At 45.5% G+C, this 16,777-nt stretch overlaps 2 protein-coding genes across 2 annotated transcripts; both read left to right on the top strand.

The window, feature by feature from the left end:
• The first annotated feature begins 12,523 nt into the window (after positions 1-12,523).
• LOC123497434 (uncharacterized) lies at positions 12,524-13,570 on the top strand. The gene is made up of 2 exons (XM_045233843.2): positions 12,524-13,445; positions 13,560-13,570. The coding sequence occupies exons 1-2, from the start codon at positions 12,524-12,526 to the stop codon at positions 13,568-13,570; spliced, it is 933 nt and encodes a 310-aa protein (XP_045089778.2).
• On the top strand, positions 13,512-15,721 carry LOC109760369 (uncharacterized). The gene is made up of 2 exons (XM_020319201.3): positions 13,512-14,750; positions 14,861-15,721. Exons 1-2 carry the CDS (start codon positions 14,148-14,150, stop codon positions 15,584-15,586), a joined length of 1,329 nt encoding a protein of 442 aa, XP_020174790.2. The 5' UTR covers positions 13,512-14,147; the 3' UTR covers positions 15,587-15,721.
• The last annotated feature ends 1,056 nt before the right edge of the window (positions 15,722-16,777 follow it).

Here is a 16,777-nt window from a genome sequence, read left to right as displayed (position 1 = left end):
AGTAGGCACACCCATTGCCTTCGTCGAGCTTCATGGCGAAGCTAGCGGGAGACCCAAGGAACAGGACAGGGTCACCTAGGCTCCGGCCTTCTTTCCTCACCCACTTCATCTTGCCGATGCTTGACGTTTTTTGCATCGCATGCACCGTCACTCTCAGGGCGCGTGCCGGGTCGCCGTAGCCATGACGTTTCCAAGTCCATTTTAATAGGACAGATGCCCACAACAGCTCACCATGTGACTCCAAGATGTAGCTGCATTGACGAGAATAATTGATATCCTCCTCCTCTAAGTTCCACCCCAACTCAAGGCTGCCGCTGATATCAGCGCCGTTGGCTTCGACGTCCTGCGTCATCAAGAAGCACAAGATAGAATCGTCGGCCCACACTATGACATTGCGGTCATGATATGTGGCATAAGGTTGTGTCGACAAATTCAGAGTCTTTTTCATGACCTTCCATATTGCATCGCCGCGAGACAAGATAGCCGCAGTAAAGGCTGCCTCGTGCCAGAGCAAGCGGAACCTGGTTTGAAAGTTGTATAGGAAAAGGGTGTCATCGCTGTCGACGATACCACGGAAATCCTCCATCGACATCCTTGATTCATCTGGTAAGGGAGGACGGCGGCTCCGGTAAAAATGTTTATGAGTCTTGGCTCAGGAAGAGCAACAAAGATCCAGGCATTCATGTCATCCGTGCTAGCCATCCAGTTCCTGGTATGGATCCATGGTGCCCCTCGTGGCTTTGCGATGATGACGTCCCCATGGCTATGGTGGCGGGCCAGCGTATCGTTGCCATGGATGCGGCAAGAGGTCGGCGTTTCGAGGGAGCAACGAAAGTCCACGACGGAGTGCATGATATCATCGTTGCATGAAGTGAGAGCCCACGGCAGGCACTTGGGATGGCTGGACGTTGGGGCGGCGTGGCGCCATAACATGCAGATGGCGTGGAAGTGAATCACGTCGGCGGCGTGCTGGAGGTGGCCGGAGATTTCAAGGAGCGGATCCGGCGGAAGATCGGTCCATGGGTGGCCCTGGCCGTGGCGGGCGACCGCGTTTGTTTTTAAAAGGAGGATGTACCCCAGCCTCTGCATCTAGAGGATGCATGCATTCATTTTATTAATTATTCACAAAGTCATTAGAAGGCAATACATCACTAAGACTGAATCCACCATCTTTGCAACACATGTCACTACTTCTATCCGTGTGATGAAGGGTGTCGAATGTCCGAGCTTAATACCAAACAGACATCACACCAATACCTAACATCTAATGATGGATGCCCCATCCAAGCCACAATACGTGGACTGGGTTACACACCGGTCCGGCGCACTTTCAGTGGGCACCACATGCGCACGCTGCAAGGGCCGTCGCCGCCGTCTTCCACTGATCCATCTTCAAAGCAAGTACTAGTGCCCCGACCTTGCTAGGCCTGCCTTCAACACCGCCACGGCGCCAAATAGACCCACCGCCCTGCGCTCGTTCATCCAGCCGCATCCGTCGTCGACATCCAACTGCACCATGCCGCCAATACTCGTTGCCATTGACACGGTAGATACAACGCCGCTCCTCCTGCCAACCTTCACACCATCACCGCTGCTGGAACTACGCGGAGCCCACCACCCATAGCATCTCTCGCCCGAACATCTGAGCCTCCCAAGATGGCGCCTCTATGAAGACCACCACTCTGCCGGCCGAAAGCGTCCAAGCATCGGATCCAGATGGATCCTGCCTGAACACGGCGGCGCCCGTGACCACCCGGTCTGCACACCATGCAGCCAACACCTCGCCGTGAACTCGCATCCGAGCCGCCGCCGCTGAACCGCGCCGCCGGACCCCGTGCTAGCCTGACGCCTCCTTGTGATCTAGCCGTCCAGCGCCGCCTGAGACGCTCGAAGGAGGGAGAAGCCCTGCCGCCGCCCTGCCAACCAGGCTTTGCCCGCCGTCGCTGCGGACGATGGTGAGGAGGGGAGGCGGGCGACCGAGATGCGCATGATGTGATGCACCCCATCGGATCTAGGCACCACAGAGATCGTATGCAATTGCAACTGTACTCGATCGTAAATAATTTGGTAGAGCTTGTTAGATGTGCCCCCGTGAAGTCTATACTAGTGTAATGTCAGGATTAGGTTAAGTGTGATCACGCCGGCCTAACTCCTGTTCCGAGTTCCAAGGAAAACAGAGAGGTGTAAATCTTCCTTTCTGCGTATTATTGAGTCCCCTCCTAGTGTGCCTTTTCCAGTCAGTCCCTCTCATACCGCGATTGAGGGAGACCAATCTTCTTAAGGTCACGAATGAAGTCAACACAAAACCTAATGACATCCTCTGTTTGATGGCCCATGGAGATGCTTCCTTCTGGCCTAGCGCGGTTACGGACATATTTCTTTAGGAATCCCATGAACCTCTCAAAGGGGAACATATTGTGTAGAAATACAGGGCCCAAAACGACAATCTCGTCGACTAGATGAACTAGGACGTGTGTCATGATATTGAAGAAGGATGGTGGGAACACCAGCTCAAAACTGACAAGACATTGCGCCACATCACTCCTTAACCATAGTAGGATTTCTAGATCGATCACCTTCTGAGAGATTGCATTGAGGAATGCACATAGCTTCACAATGGCTAATCGAACGTTTTTCGATAGAAGCCCCCTCAATGCAACCGGAAGCAGTTGCGTCATAATCACGTGGCAGTCATGAGACTTTAGGTTCTAGAACTTTTTCTCTGGAATATTTATTATTCCCTTTATATTCGACGAGAAGCCAGACGGGACCTTCATACTGAGCAGACATTCAAAGAAGATTTCCTTCTCTTCTTTGGTAAGAGCGTAGCTGGCAGGACCTTCATACTGCTTTGGAGGCATGCCGTCTTTTTCGTGCACATGTTGTTGGTCCTCCCGTGCCTCCGGTGTATCTTTTGTCTTCCCATACACGCCCAAGAAGCCTAGCAGGTTCACGCAAAGGTTCTTCGTCACGTGCATTACATCCATTGAAGAGCGGACCTCTAGGTCTTTCCAGTAGGGTAGGTCCCAAAATATAGATTTCTTCTTCCACATGGGTGCGCGTCCCTCAGCGTCATTCGAAACAGATAGTCCGCCAGGACCCTTTTTAAAGATTACTTGTAAATCATTGACCATAGCAAGTACATGATCACCGGTATGGATGGCGGGCTTCTTCCGGTGATCTGCCTCGCCTTTGAAATGATTGCCTTTCTTTCAACATTGATGGTTGGTCGGAAGAAATCGACGATGCCCCAGGTACACATTCTTCCTGCATTTGTCCAGGTATATACTTTCGGTGTCATCTAAACAGTGCGTGCATGCGTGGTATCCCTTGTTTGTCTGTCCTGAAAGGTTACTGAGAGCAGGCCAATCATTGATGGTTACAAACAGCAACGCATGCAGGTCAAATTCCTCCTGTTTGTACTCATCCCACACACGTATACCGTTTCCAATCCACAGCTGTAAAAGTTCTTCAACTAATGGCCTTAGGTACACATCAATGTCGTTGTCGGGTTGCTTAGGGCCTTGGATGAGAACTGGCATCATAATGAACTTCTGCTTCATGCACAACCAAGGAGGAAGGTTATAGATACATAGAGTCACGGGCCAGGTGTTGTGATTGCTGCTCTGCTCCCCAAAAGGATTAATGCCATCCGCGCTTAAACCAAACCATACGTTCCTTGCGTCACCTGCAAACTCCTCCCACTACTTTCTCTCGATTTTTCTCCACTGCGACCCGTTAGCGGGTGCTCTCAACTTCCCGTCTTTCTTATAGTCCTCTCTGTGCCATCGCATCAACTTGGCATGGTCTTTGTTTCTGAACAGACATTTCAACCGTGGTATTATCGGAGCATACCACATCACCTTGGCAGGAACCCTCTTCCTGGGGCGCTCGCCGTCAACATCACCAGGGTCATCTCGTTGATCTTATACCACAATGCACCGCATACCGGCATGCGTTCAAATCCTCGTATGCACCGCGATAGAGGATGCAGTCATTAGGGCATGCATGTATCTTCTGCATCTCCAATCCTAGAGGGCATACAACCTTCTTTGCTGCGTATGTACTGTCGGGCAATTCATTATACTTTGGAAGCTTCTTCTTCAATATTTTCAGTAGCTTCTCAAATTCTTTGTCAGGCACACAATTCTCTGTCTTCCATTGCAGCAATTCCAGTACGGTACCGAGCTTTGTGTTGCCATCTTTGCAATTGGGGTACAACCCTTTTTTGTGATCCTCTAACGTGCGATCGAACTTCAGCTTCTCCTTTTTCACTTTCGCACTGTCTCTTTGCATCAACAATGACCCGACGGAGATCATCATTGGGCACATCGTATGGTTCCTCTTGATCTTCAGCTTCTCCCGTTGCAGCATCACCGTATTCAGGGGGCACATAGTTGTCATCTTCTTCTTCTTATTCGTTGTCTTTCATCATAACCCCTCTTTCTCCGTTCTTGGTCCAAACATTATAGTGTGGCATGAAACCCTTATAAAGCAGGTGGGTATGAAGGGTTGTCGAGTCAGAGTAAGACCTCATATTCCCACAGTTAGGGCATGGGCAACACATAAAACCATTCTGCTTGTTTGCCTCAGCCACTGCGAGAAAATTATGCAGGCCCTCAATGTACTCGGAGGTGCGTCTGTTACCGTACATCCATTGCCGGTTCATCTGCGTGCATTATATATAATTAAGTGTGTCAAAAACCATTACAGAACATCATGAATAGATAAGTGACCAAATTAATATAATTTCATCATCACATTAAAACCAAAGTACATACATAGTTCTCATTGAACAACATATAGTTCTCCAGAGCATCTAATTAAACCATACATTGAAACTATGTAAAACATTTCAATGCAACAACAAATGCGATCATAATCGCAACGAAGGTCACAATTGATCCAACGTCATAATGATACCAAGCCTCGGTATGAATGGCATATTTTCTAATCTTTCTAATCTTCAAGCGCATTGCATCCATCTTGATCTTGTGATCATCGACGACATCCGCAACATGCAACTCCAATATCATCTTCTCCTCCTCAATTTTTTTTATTTTTCCTTCAAGTAATTGTTTCTTCTTCAACTAAATTTAACCTCTCGACAATAGGGTCGGTTGGAATTTCTGGTTCACATATCTCCTAGATAAAAAAAATCTATGTCACGTTGCTCGGCATAATTGTCATAAACACTAAATGAAACTAATAGTTATAAAATATAATATATATACCACATCCGAATCATAGACAGGACGAGGGCCAACGGAGGCGGATACCAAAACCATCGCACTATATAATAACAAACAACAATATAAGTGAGAAAATTACACAAGTATCTATCTAAATCATGCAAGTAAGAACTTTTTTTATAAAGAAGGTAAGAACAAGAGGCTCACCACGATGGTGCCGGCGACGAGATCGGCGCGGGCGATCGACGTCGGTGAGGACGGGGACGGGACAGGACGGACCGCCAAACCTAGACAAATCTTGAGAAAAATGGAGTTTGGACAAGGAGCTTCGAAAGGAGAAAGCTAGCTTAAGTGTGGCTCGGGCATTTCATCGAACACCTCATGTGCATAGGAGGTGAGCTAGAGCACAACACACCTCTCACACACCTCTCCCAAAACAACAGAGCAGTGAGCTGAGCTGAGCGCGCGGGCACTATATATAGGCATCTCATTGGTCCCGGTTCGTGGCTGCAACCGGGACTAAATGACCCCCTTCGGTCCCGGTTCCAGCCACAAACCGGGACCAATGGTTGTGGGCCAGGAGCGAGGCCCATTGGTCCCGGTTGATGTCTGGAACCGGGACCAAAGGGGGCAGACGAACCGGGACCAATGGCCCACGAGGCCCGGCGGCCCCCTGGCCTCACGAACCGGGACAGATGCCCCCATTGGTCCCGGTTCGTGACTGAACCGAGACTAATGGGCTAACCCGGTCTGGACCAAAGCTCTGTTTTCTACTAGTGATAAGACCAAGAATCCTGAAAATGGATTCTGAAAATGCCCTATTCAGTGGCGATGTAATATGTCTTACTGTTCGAACATGAGTAATATCTTTTCCTGCACCGATGGAATCCAACAATCACAAAGAAGACATGTACATAAAAAATGGACTTATCCACTCATATACAACTGTTATGTCTCTATAAGAGTCAATTACAATGTTGGTGTCACAACTTGGCCTGAATGTTCACTATGGTGCTACAAGTTGTGAGATACGTCAAAGTGGTGGAAAAACTTGGCTCTATCGTGCGCATACGGTGCTTTTCTCAATTTCGTACGAATCAAGCGCTGACTAAGCAAGACAGCGTGGCGCGGGTCCCATTGGCAGTGACCAGAGGCCATGGGCTGATGCGTTTGGCATGAGTTTTCTTAGAAACCCCCTCAGATTTCACGTTTTTGACAAATAAGCCCCCGGGTTGGCTGTACACAGGTGGCCTTTCCTTTCTGCGTTTATGACTTGCCTGTTCGACTCCCTCGCCTCGAGCTTTCCTCCTGTCTCTCTCCTGTCGATCGTTTGAAGGCGGCAGCGGCGGTGATCTGTAGGGCGCGTTGATCGGCGGCGGCGACGACGATGGAACCCCACCGGCGAGCTCCCGGCGAGGCAGCCCCTGTATACAGTGAGCACAGCCCCGACATTCCCCCTCTGTAGCCCCTGTTTTTTCGTAGGGTTTCCATCGGTTGGTTCGCCGGCGACGAATGTTGAGTTTTGTAGGATGCTCAAATGAATATGATGCTATCCTCTCTAAATTAGTTCATGTATGACTTCTCTGAAGATGATATGATGCTATCCTCTGCACTATGATTATTGTGAAGATGATATGATGTTATCCTATGCTCTGTGATTTCTGTGAAACTGTTTTCTTTTCTGAAATTTTACTTCATTTCATATAGAAAAGCTTCCTGTGGAGTTTTTGATATGATGCTATATTCTGCTCTATGATTTGTGTGAAAATGTTGTGCAAATTCTATTTAGAACAATTTTAACAGTATGAGAAATAAAAATGTGGAGTTTTTGATATGATGCTATATTCTGCTCTATGATTTCTGTGAAACTATTGTGCAGAAACCTTGGTATGCAAATTCTGTTTAGAACAATTTTAACAGTATGAGAAATAAAAAAATAAAAAAATGGTGGTTCTGGGACTCAAACCAAGAATCTGTAGGTGGTACTGTTTTGTCTGTAGCCAGTGGGCTACTGTGCAAGTTCTGATCAACTTTGAAAGCTCTTTTCTCTTAAAACAACAATTTTGTTGTTTGTCTGTCAGTTATAAGGAAAGGCCACCTGTGTACAGCCAACCCGAGGGCTTATTTGTCAAAAACATGAAATCTGAGAGGGTTTCTGAGAAAACTCAGCACCAGCCCACGGCCTCTGGTCACTCCCAATGGGACCCGCGCCACGCTATCTTGCTTAGTCAGCGCTTGATTCGTACGAAACCGAGAAAAGCACCGTATGTGCACGATAGAGCCAAGTTTTTTCACCACTTTGATGTATCTCACAACTTGTAGCACCAAAGTGATCATTCATGCCAAGTTGTGACACCATTAGTGTAATTGACTCTTTCTATAATATGTGACAGACAGAAGAAACATGCACATACCTGGAACTTGAGTCGAGTCAATTTCAAATTTCCAGGAGTAGGTGGCTACGATGGAGACCGTCGATCTACCGCCGGCCAAGACAAAGTTTCTGTCTTATTTTGTGTATATTATAATAACTTAACTTTTTTTCATGGTAATACGTGTCTCATTTATATCATAAAGAACAAAGTACAAGTCACGTAAAAGATCGATATGACAAAACTGAAAAGATAGCAAAACATCTCTGAGCTTGACACCAACGCCTGTCACCTGCCTCCGGCACCACCACAGCAGCCACCGAAGAAAAGAATGACGAATCACCACCTCACCCGAGCTCGACGCAGCTCCATCGCTGATATGCAGCTTTGCGGATCTCCAAGGTGGCTCACGAAAGTGAAGCCCTTGCCGTTGAACGAATCAGACCGGGGCAACACCCCGGACACGCTATCGAACTCCAGATCTGGCACCCCACCACGAATAAGGTGCCGAAGGAGGAAACCATACCTGCCATCCATGAACCACGAGCCCAGCACACGTTCTGTCTTCCAGATGTCGTCGATGCAGACCACAATCTACATCCGCTCCTGGATTACCTCCCAAGCTCCGCGCCGACGCTGGAGCAAACGCCGTCGCAACGGCGAAGCCCGAGGACATAGGTCCGCCACGAGGATGCCGCCGCCGCCACGACATCCTTGCTTGAACAGGCAGGTTTCCAAATCCATCCCCAACCATAGGACCGATGGCCTCATCAGGAAAGGATCCGAATAATATTTATTCAGCGTCGTCATCGTCGTCGCCGAAGCAAAGACGATGAACAACCTAAAAACCTAGACTACGGATGAGTAAAAACGATCCACACGAGTGGATCCGGCGACCTCCCTCACCACCGATGACCGAGGTCGCCGGCGGAGGGGAGCCGCCGGAGAACGGCGTTGGAAGACCGGCCTCTGGCGGCGGCTAGGGTTGCAGCCGCCAGGTACGAAAGGGAAACAGCGAACTTGCTGGCCAGTTGCCAAAATGCTATCTAGGTACCCGTTTGGTATACGAAGATGCCTAGTTGAGCTCACGGTATTGGTCCGTAGACAAAATTTTAGTACTAACAGGCTAGACTTGACTAATTTAGATTTACAAAAATGTTTCCACTGCAAGTTGTAACAATGATTGTATAGTAAATATTGTACTACTTGACGAGACTCGACTAATTCAGATTTACAAAATGTTTCCACTGCAAGTTGTGAAAACAATTGTATAGTAAATATTGTACTACTTGACGAGACTTGACTAATTTGCATTTAAAAATATTTCCAGTGCAAGTTGTGAAAACGATTGTATAGTAAATATTGTACTATGGAATTTACTAAAAGGACTTGACTAATTAAGTTTTATAATTGGTACTTCACTGCAAGTTGTATCAATGATTACATCAAACCTAAAAGAAGATCATATTTAAAAGCCTATTTACCTTGAAAGATGTTAGTGGTTGAACTAGTCATTGTCAATCAATGATTTCATAAATGAAAAATACTCCCTCCTTCCCATAATATAAGAGCGTTTTTTACACTACACTAGTATAAAAAACGATCTTATATTATGGGACGGAAGGAGTAGGTACAAGTTAGAAAAAGACTGAAGGACTAAAGATTATGCCATGGAGGCCGGCATCACCAGATAAAAAACTAAAAATGTTATCGGTTCGTTTTTTTTAACACAGTATAGACGCAAGCGCTCATATATACGCGCACACACTCATCCCTATGAACGCACACACGCACACCCTATCCCTATGAGCACCTCCGAAAGACTGAGCCGGCATATCATCTTGGAATTTACGAAGTCACCGTAGACACCTCGTCATCGACGGGAACGTCTCCTCTCACTGAATGCGTATAGCCGGAAATCCTGAAATAAATTCAGAAATAAATGCGAGCACCAGAATTTGAACCCTGGTGGGCTAGGGATACCACAGTCCCTCTAACCATCCAACCACAGGCTGGTTCGCCATGTTATCGGTTTATTGTTGTGTGGTTCCGCCGGGAAGAAATTAATTAGTACATTGGGAAATTATGGACCGACGGGATTGATAAGAAGAAAAGGGCAAGATACATGCATCGTGTGCGCACGCTGCCACCCTATAGGAATCTTGTTAGAATAAATGCAGAAATAGGTGCTGGAAAACATCTAAAGCTAACGGAATGCCATTTTGTATTAAAAATGTGAAGCATAAACTATACGGCATACTAGCAGCGCCCAACACATATAGTATCATGTTTGGCGCACGACAATTTATGTTTTTTTTTGTAAAATGTAACTTATGACTGATATACTTTGATTTCTTTTGTTTACACGACTTGTTAATATTGCATAGAAGAATACACAGATTAATAAGAAACAATTATGACTTGAATCCATGAACTGGGCCTTGTAGCCGGTGTGTTAGTGCTACAAGTGTTCCTTTTGTAGCCGGTGTGTTAGTGCTACAAGATGACTTGAAAGCATCTGCATAGATATTAAAAAAAATGGCAACTGTTTACAATTATTTAGAAATAACGGATTATAAGCAAAAAAAAAAAGCCTTGTCAATAATAAACTGGGCCTTGTAGCCGGTGTGTTAGTGCTACAAGTGTTCCTTTTGTCGGGATCTTTTTGTCGCTGGGTGAAGAAAGACAACTTTTGCTAAAGACATCCTATATCCCAATAAATGCTCACGTTCAAATGCACATGCAAGTCATCGATATTATCTAGCACATTTAAACCCTTCTATTTTTCACTTTCCATATTTCACCACATGCAAGCCCTTTTCTATTATATCAGAAACAGGTAATTGAACTTGAATGCCAAAACATCAACTTCTAATTTTATTTTAAATAATTTCATTGTTATAAAATTTCGCAGCAACGGACGAGGTGTTATACGCTGAATCGCACTAGTGTCAGATGACACCAGTGTGCGGTCACACCGTGAGCTCGATTCCATGACGACGACGATGGAGGCGAACACGAGGGAGCTGTCAGCCGACAGCCAGCCGTCTTGATCGATGAGTCGGAGTTGGATGCATACCTCGCAACAACCATAGAAACCCGCGTCAACGGTACCTTAAATAAGAGAAAGCCGCCACAAGTTTGTCGCCCAGCAAGCCAGCTATGTGCGTATGTGCCAAGCAAGGAGAGAGAGAAAGGTAGTGGGTGCTGCAAATAATTTTGGTATGCCAAGGGAAGGAAATTGTTTTCGCGAAACAATAGGAAACTACGTTGGCGGGGTACCATGTGGTGGACGGATGGCTTATATTTACGCAACATCAACAGCATCGCCCGTGCACCACCTGCGACTGGTTAAGGGAGCAGCTTATTTTGGGTCATGTTTGAGCCTGCGTGCTCTGATCTATGTTGAGCCTGCGCTCTTGGGTCCGTTCGCTACTTGTCATTCAGTTTGAGACCCCCTGTGTTTACCTTTTAGGTGTGTGTGGTACGTTGGTACTCATCTGTTTGTGGCGATATTAATTTAAAGCCGGATGCCACTGGCATCTTCGTTCTAAAAAAAAAACAATGATTGTATTGTAAATATTGTACTACTTGACAAGATCGACTAGTTAAGATTTACAAAATGTTTCCACTGCAAGTTGTAAATTTGATTGTATGGTAAATATTTTATTACTTGACCAGACTCGGCTAATTTAGATTTACAAATCGTTTCCACTGCAAGTTGTAATAACGATTGCATAGTAAATATTGTACTACGGAATTTACTGAAAAGACTTGACTAATTAAGTTTTATAATTTGTACTACACTGCAAGTTGTAACAATGATTACATCTAACCTAAAAGAAGATTATATTTAAAATCCAATTTAGCTTGAAAGATGTTAGTGGTTGAACTGGTCATTGTCGATCAACGATTATATAAATGAAAAATATGTACAAGTTAGAGAAGAGCTGAAGGCAAAGTGGGTAACATAGACTCGGCGGACTAAAGATTATGCCATGGAGGCCGGCATCACTAGATCAAAATAAACCTATTATCGGTTCATTGTTGTGTGGTTCCGCCAGGAAGAATTTAGTGCATTGGGAAATTATGGACCGACGGGATTGAGGAGACGAAAAGGGCAAGATGCATGCATCGTGTGCGCACGCTGCCACCTATGGGAATCTTGTTAGAAGAAAGGCAGAAATAGGTGCTGAAGAACAACTAAAGCTAGTGGAATGCCATTTTGTATTAAAAATGTGAAGCATGAACGACACGGTATGCTACCAGCACCCAACACATATACCATGTCTGGCGACACAACAATTTATGAAAAAAAATGTAAAATGTAACTTATGACTTGTTAATGTTGCATAGTTGCATAGGCAGATTAATAAATAAAAAATATGACTTGAATGCATGACTTGATGAAATGACATGGTTGCATCTGCATGGATAGAAAATATTGGCAACTGTTTACAATTATTTATTTAGAAATAAAGGATTAGAAGGAAATAAATACCGCCTTATCAATAATAAATTGGGCCTTGTAACCGGTGTGTTAGTGCTACAAGTGTTCCTTGTGTAAAGATCTTTTTCTCGCTGGATGAAAGACAACTTTTGCTAACGACATCCTATATCCAAGTAAGTCACTCCAGTTCAAATGCACACGCAAGTCATCCATATCAAAAAAGAGAAAGCCGCCAGCAAAGTACGTACATGTTCCAAGCAAGGAGAAAGAGAGAAAGTAGTGGGTGTTGCAAATAATTTATTGGAGTGTGCCAAGACAAGGGAATTGTTTTCGCGAAAACAATAGGAAACGACGTTGGCGGGGTACCATGTGGTGGACGGACGCACGGACGGACGGCTTATATTTGCGCAGTGGTCGGAGCGTCTACGCAAGTTTGCAGGTAGTATTATTTCCCTCGAAAAGAAAAGGTTGCAAGTAGTATTGCGCTAGCTAGGTACGTAGACGTAGCCATGCAAACGCAATTGATTGTGGGAGTCATCTCCGTCCCAGACAAGAGCGCCGAAGCTTGCAAGCCCGCGGACGTGATTCACCCCGAGCTGCTCGAAGCCGCGAGCAGGGGCCACTACAACGAGCTGGTACGTATTCTTTTGCCCGGAAAAAATGGAGCCGCGGCGGAACATACCATCGACCTCCCCCGTGAGGGTACTAGTGGCGCACTGGGCTTCTTGAATTGTTTAGATTGCTTACCACATGCATTATGTGGTGGCAAACTGGGCTCGTCGTCGCAGTCCACTGGGGCGGTGGAGGGTCAGCCCCTGCCCTCATCGCCCGCGACCCTCCTAACCGGAGTGACGTTTCAGGGAGACTCTGCTCTCCATGTGGTCGTTGCCTCCGGGGATGGCCGCACCAGCAAAAAGAAGGATGGGGATGGCCGCACCTGCAAAAAGAAGGCTGGGGATGGCCGCACCAGCGAAAACAAGGATGACCCGGATTTCTTAAAGTGCGCGGAATTGATCTACCAGGAAGCCAAGCACCTCCTGGACATCGCCAACAACACTGGCGACACGCCGCTGCATTGTGCTGCCAGGGCAGGCCACGGAGATATCCTCTTTAGTCTCATTGATCTGGCAAAAAAGGAGCAAGGCGGAGAAGCGATGGCCACGGAAGTCCTGACGAAATCGAATAAACGCGGGGAGACGGTCTTGCATGAGGCCGTCCGTTTTGGGGACGAGAAGCTTGTTTCCGACCTGGTGTCAGCCTGCCCGTCGCTGGTCCGGTTCCCCTTAGAGGGCACCTCGGCGTTGTACCTAGCGATCTCGCTAGGACACAAGAGTATAGTAGAGCAGCTGCTCAAGTCCGAGGACCCGGAGCTGTCTTATTCAGGACCTGCGGGGCAAAATGCCTTGCACGCTGCTTCTCTGCATGGCGGAGGTATGTATGTGCCTCGAATAATTTGGCAATCTTCTTGTACATATATTCTCCCTGTTCCGTAATAATATAGAAGAGGAACGTATAGATTTTTTCTGTGCAAGTCAAACCTTGTAGGCTTTGACTAAATTTATTGAGAAAATATCAACATCAATGATATTTTTTATATGACTATTTCCAAGATCCAAAAGTTATGATTGCTTAGTTAGTCTAATTAATGGTCGGATGTTTCGGTTTTTTGGGGGCTTTTAGCATATTCCTCTTTTTCCCCCTCCTATTGTGATTTTAGTATATAATAGATTTTTAGTAGAACGGGTTGTAAGCTTACATCTTTTATGCTTGGATGCTAGTTCTTGGGTATAATGCTAGGAAGTAGTGACCCATTATGTTTCTTTTCTAGAAAGAATGATAACCTATGGCTTTTGCACCGATTGATGCACATAATCATATATTATATTGTTTATTATTATAACTATGCCAAGCAAAGCTAAGAAGCATCGACACCAACAAATCAGTGTAAAATAAAAAATAAACTGAGGTCATCCAAAATGGACCTGCCTCACACTATTATCTCCACAATTTTCCTATGATTTTCCTATTCCTATCCAATAAACCAAATGGGGCTTTAGTACAAAACTACACACGCACGCACGCACTTTATTAGACCACAACATTAGATAATGTCTATGCTCCTTACTTCTAGGAATGACACAGAAGATACTGCAATGGAGCAAGAACAACGCTGCGATCATCGGGCATCTGGACGATTTTGGGAGCACACCGCTCCATTTTGCTGCCTCGGCTGAAGGCAAGGAGATGGAAGAAGCAAGCAATTTCGGCACTCAATTCCTATTTCAGCGCCGGGCAGACGATCCTACTCCAGTTCGTCAGCTATTGGGCGCCCACAAATATTCTGCATACCGGCCAGATAATAAGGGACAGTACCCTATACACATCGCCGCAACAATGGGCAACTGTAAGGTCGTGACTCTCATTCTTGGCAACTGCCCAGAGTGCGCCGGTCTGCGCAATGCCCATGGGAGAACGTTTCTCCATGTTGCGGTTGACATGAGGTGGGAAAAAATAGTGGACTACGCCACCAAGAACGATACGTTCGCCTCCATCCTGAATATGCAGGACAACAATGGCGACACGGCGCTGCACTTAGCTGTCCAGGTTGGGGTTCTAAGGATATTCCGTAATCTGTTACGGAATAACCATGTATCATTGAATCTGGCAAACCACAAGGGCCAAACTCCAGCTGACCTCTCAAGGAGCACTATTCCAGTTGGGTTTTACCACAAGACGGTAACCAAAAAAAAATTGAGCTTGATTTTCGATTGCTATCTATCTCCATCTCTCCGGTTCGAAGCTAGCTTATCAATGATTTTACTCTCTGTTCCTATTGGTTTATGCAGAATGCTCGGATGTGGATACTTTGGTCCCTGTTAAAAGCCAGTGCTCTCAACGGCAACGACAGGCGTGATCACTTCCAGGAAAAGAACATTCATAAGATAGACGAGGGCAGAGAGTCGAAGAAAATGACCGAGGCGTCGCAGATGACTGGCATTGGCTCTGTACTTGTCGCAACCATGGCATTTGCTGCAGCTCTCACCTTGCCTGGAGGCTACATAGCCAGTGAGCAGAAGAATGGTGGTACGCCAACCCTCGCTGGGTCTTACGCTTTTGACGCGTTCATGTACGCTGTCGCGGTAGCATTCATCTGCTCCATGCTTGCCACGTTCAGTCTCATGTACTCAGGTATGGCCACGGTTGACTTGAAGATCAGAAACGATTACTTCAGCCAATCCGTAAGTTGGATGTGGAATTCCAGCAGAAGCTTGCTGGTTGCCTTCGCATTGGGGGTGTACCTCGTGCTGGCACCCAGAGACGGTACCACTGCCATTGGTGTTTGTATTCTCACTTCAGGCACTCTACTCTTCAGGAACAGGGAAGTCGGCCGAATCCTTATCTGCACGTATACGTTGCACAAGAGAGTCGGAATCATCATATGGCCGCGAGTTGCTACCAAGATCCTCATAATGATATTTCAGTCATATTTTGTCTACATTGTTATTTTCATTTTCCCGGTATGTTTTAACGGGATTTTCAAGCTCTTTCCAATCTTGGGTGCATCCAAATAAGTTGAGCAGGTCATGGTCCTACATAGAAACTATTAAGTGTGTACGAAACAATCACTGAGGAATAAGAATTCATATGTTGGTGAGAACGGCGATGTTTTCTCGGTTGCTGCTGCATTTTGTTGATGTTCGGTGGTACCGCTGTTTTGAGGATCATTGTAGTAGTGTTCTTACATTGGACAGTCTTTGTCTGTATTGACTACTGGAAATGGAAACTTTGCCGAGTGCCCGCGTGTTTGCCGAGTTCCTTTGACGTGGCACTTGGCAAAGACAAGCTTTGCTGAGTTCCGCCGACTTGGCACTTGGTGAACACATTTTTTTTCTCCTTTCCCCATTATTTTCCATATTATTTATTTTGTTTTCCTTTTATGCTCTATTCTTTTCTATATTATTTTATCCCTTTTCCTTTTTTTATTTCCATCTCTATAGTCATTTGGTGCAATTTCTAGTCAGTTAGTGCATATAATTCAAATTTAAACTACAAATGCATGAATTTTTTTGGTAAAACTAGATTGAAAAATCCTATTTGCGTTCTTTAGTCTATGTTTAGGCCTTATCCATTAAAAGAAATCGAACTCCAAACCTTGGGGTGCCAAGACTCGATCCTAGACATGGAGGTTATCTCCCCAACCAAAATCTTTGAAATATAAAATACTCCTAAAGTATTTTTTCGCATAGAAATTTGAGAGTTTTATTTCAAAGTAATACGGTTACAGTCTACTGACGGTAATATGACTCGATACATGCCGCACCTTACCTAGCCAACAGGCAGTATTTTAGAAAGTGAAGAAACAACTACATAATTTATAGGAATATAAATATTTATTTTGTCAAACTACACGGAAATCCCAAATATATCACTGGTCAACAATAATTTGAGAGATAATGTACTTAATTATTAATTTACATATGGATCGTCGTGAACTAGAAGAATACTTTCCAAGTAAGTTTGAGGGTAAACTAAATTACAGAGTGCATTTTGGTTTACAATATTAGATTTCTTCCCCTTGTTTTGAGCCTCCAACCTTTCTTGAATTTCCAAAATTGGAGTAAATGACAGCATGTGCCGAAGCCACATGCACCTTTCGCTGGACCACCACCCAGGTCGCAACCACTTCACCAGCTTTGCTTCAGCGTCCACAAAGCTATACCTAAACACGTAACCCCTAAAGGCAAGGTAGGCACATCCACCGC

Source organism: Aegilops tauschii, chromosome 2 (genome assembly GCF_002575655.3).
Source record: "Aegilops tauschii subsp. strangulata cultivar AL8/78 chromosome 2, Aet v6.0, whole genome shotgun sequence".
Lineage (NCBI taxonomy): Eukaryota > Viridiplantae > Streptophyta > Magnoliopsida > Poales > Poaceae > Aegilops > Aegilops tauschii.
The sequence above is the reverse complement of the archived record's forward strand: the minus strand, read 5'-3'. Positions and strand labels throughout refer to the sequence as shown.

Coding starts and splice junctions, on each gene's coding strand:
- LOC123497434 (XM_045233843.2), top strand. CDS start 12,524: ATGCAAACGCAATTGATTGTGGGAGTCATCTCCGTCCCAGACAAGAGC.
- LOC109760369 (XM_020319201.3), top strand. CDS start 14,148: ATGACACAGAAGATACTGCAATGGAGCAAGAACAACGCTGCGATCATC. Junction 14,751..14,860: donor TTGGGTTTTACCACAAGACG/GTAACCAAAAAA, acceptor TGGTTTATGCAG/AATGCTCGGATGTGGATACT.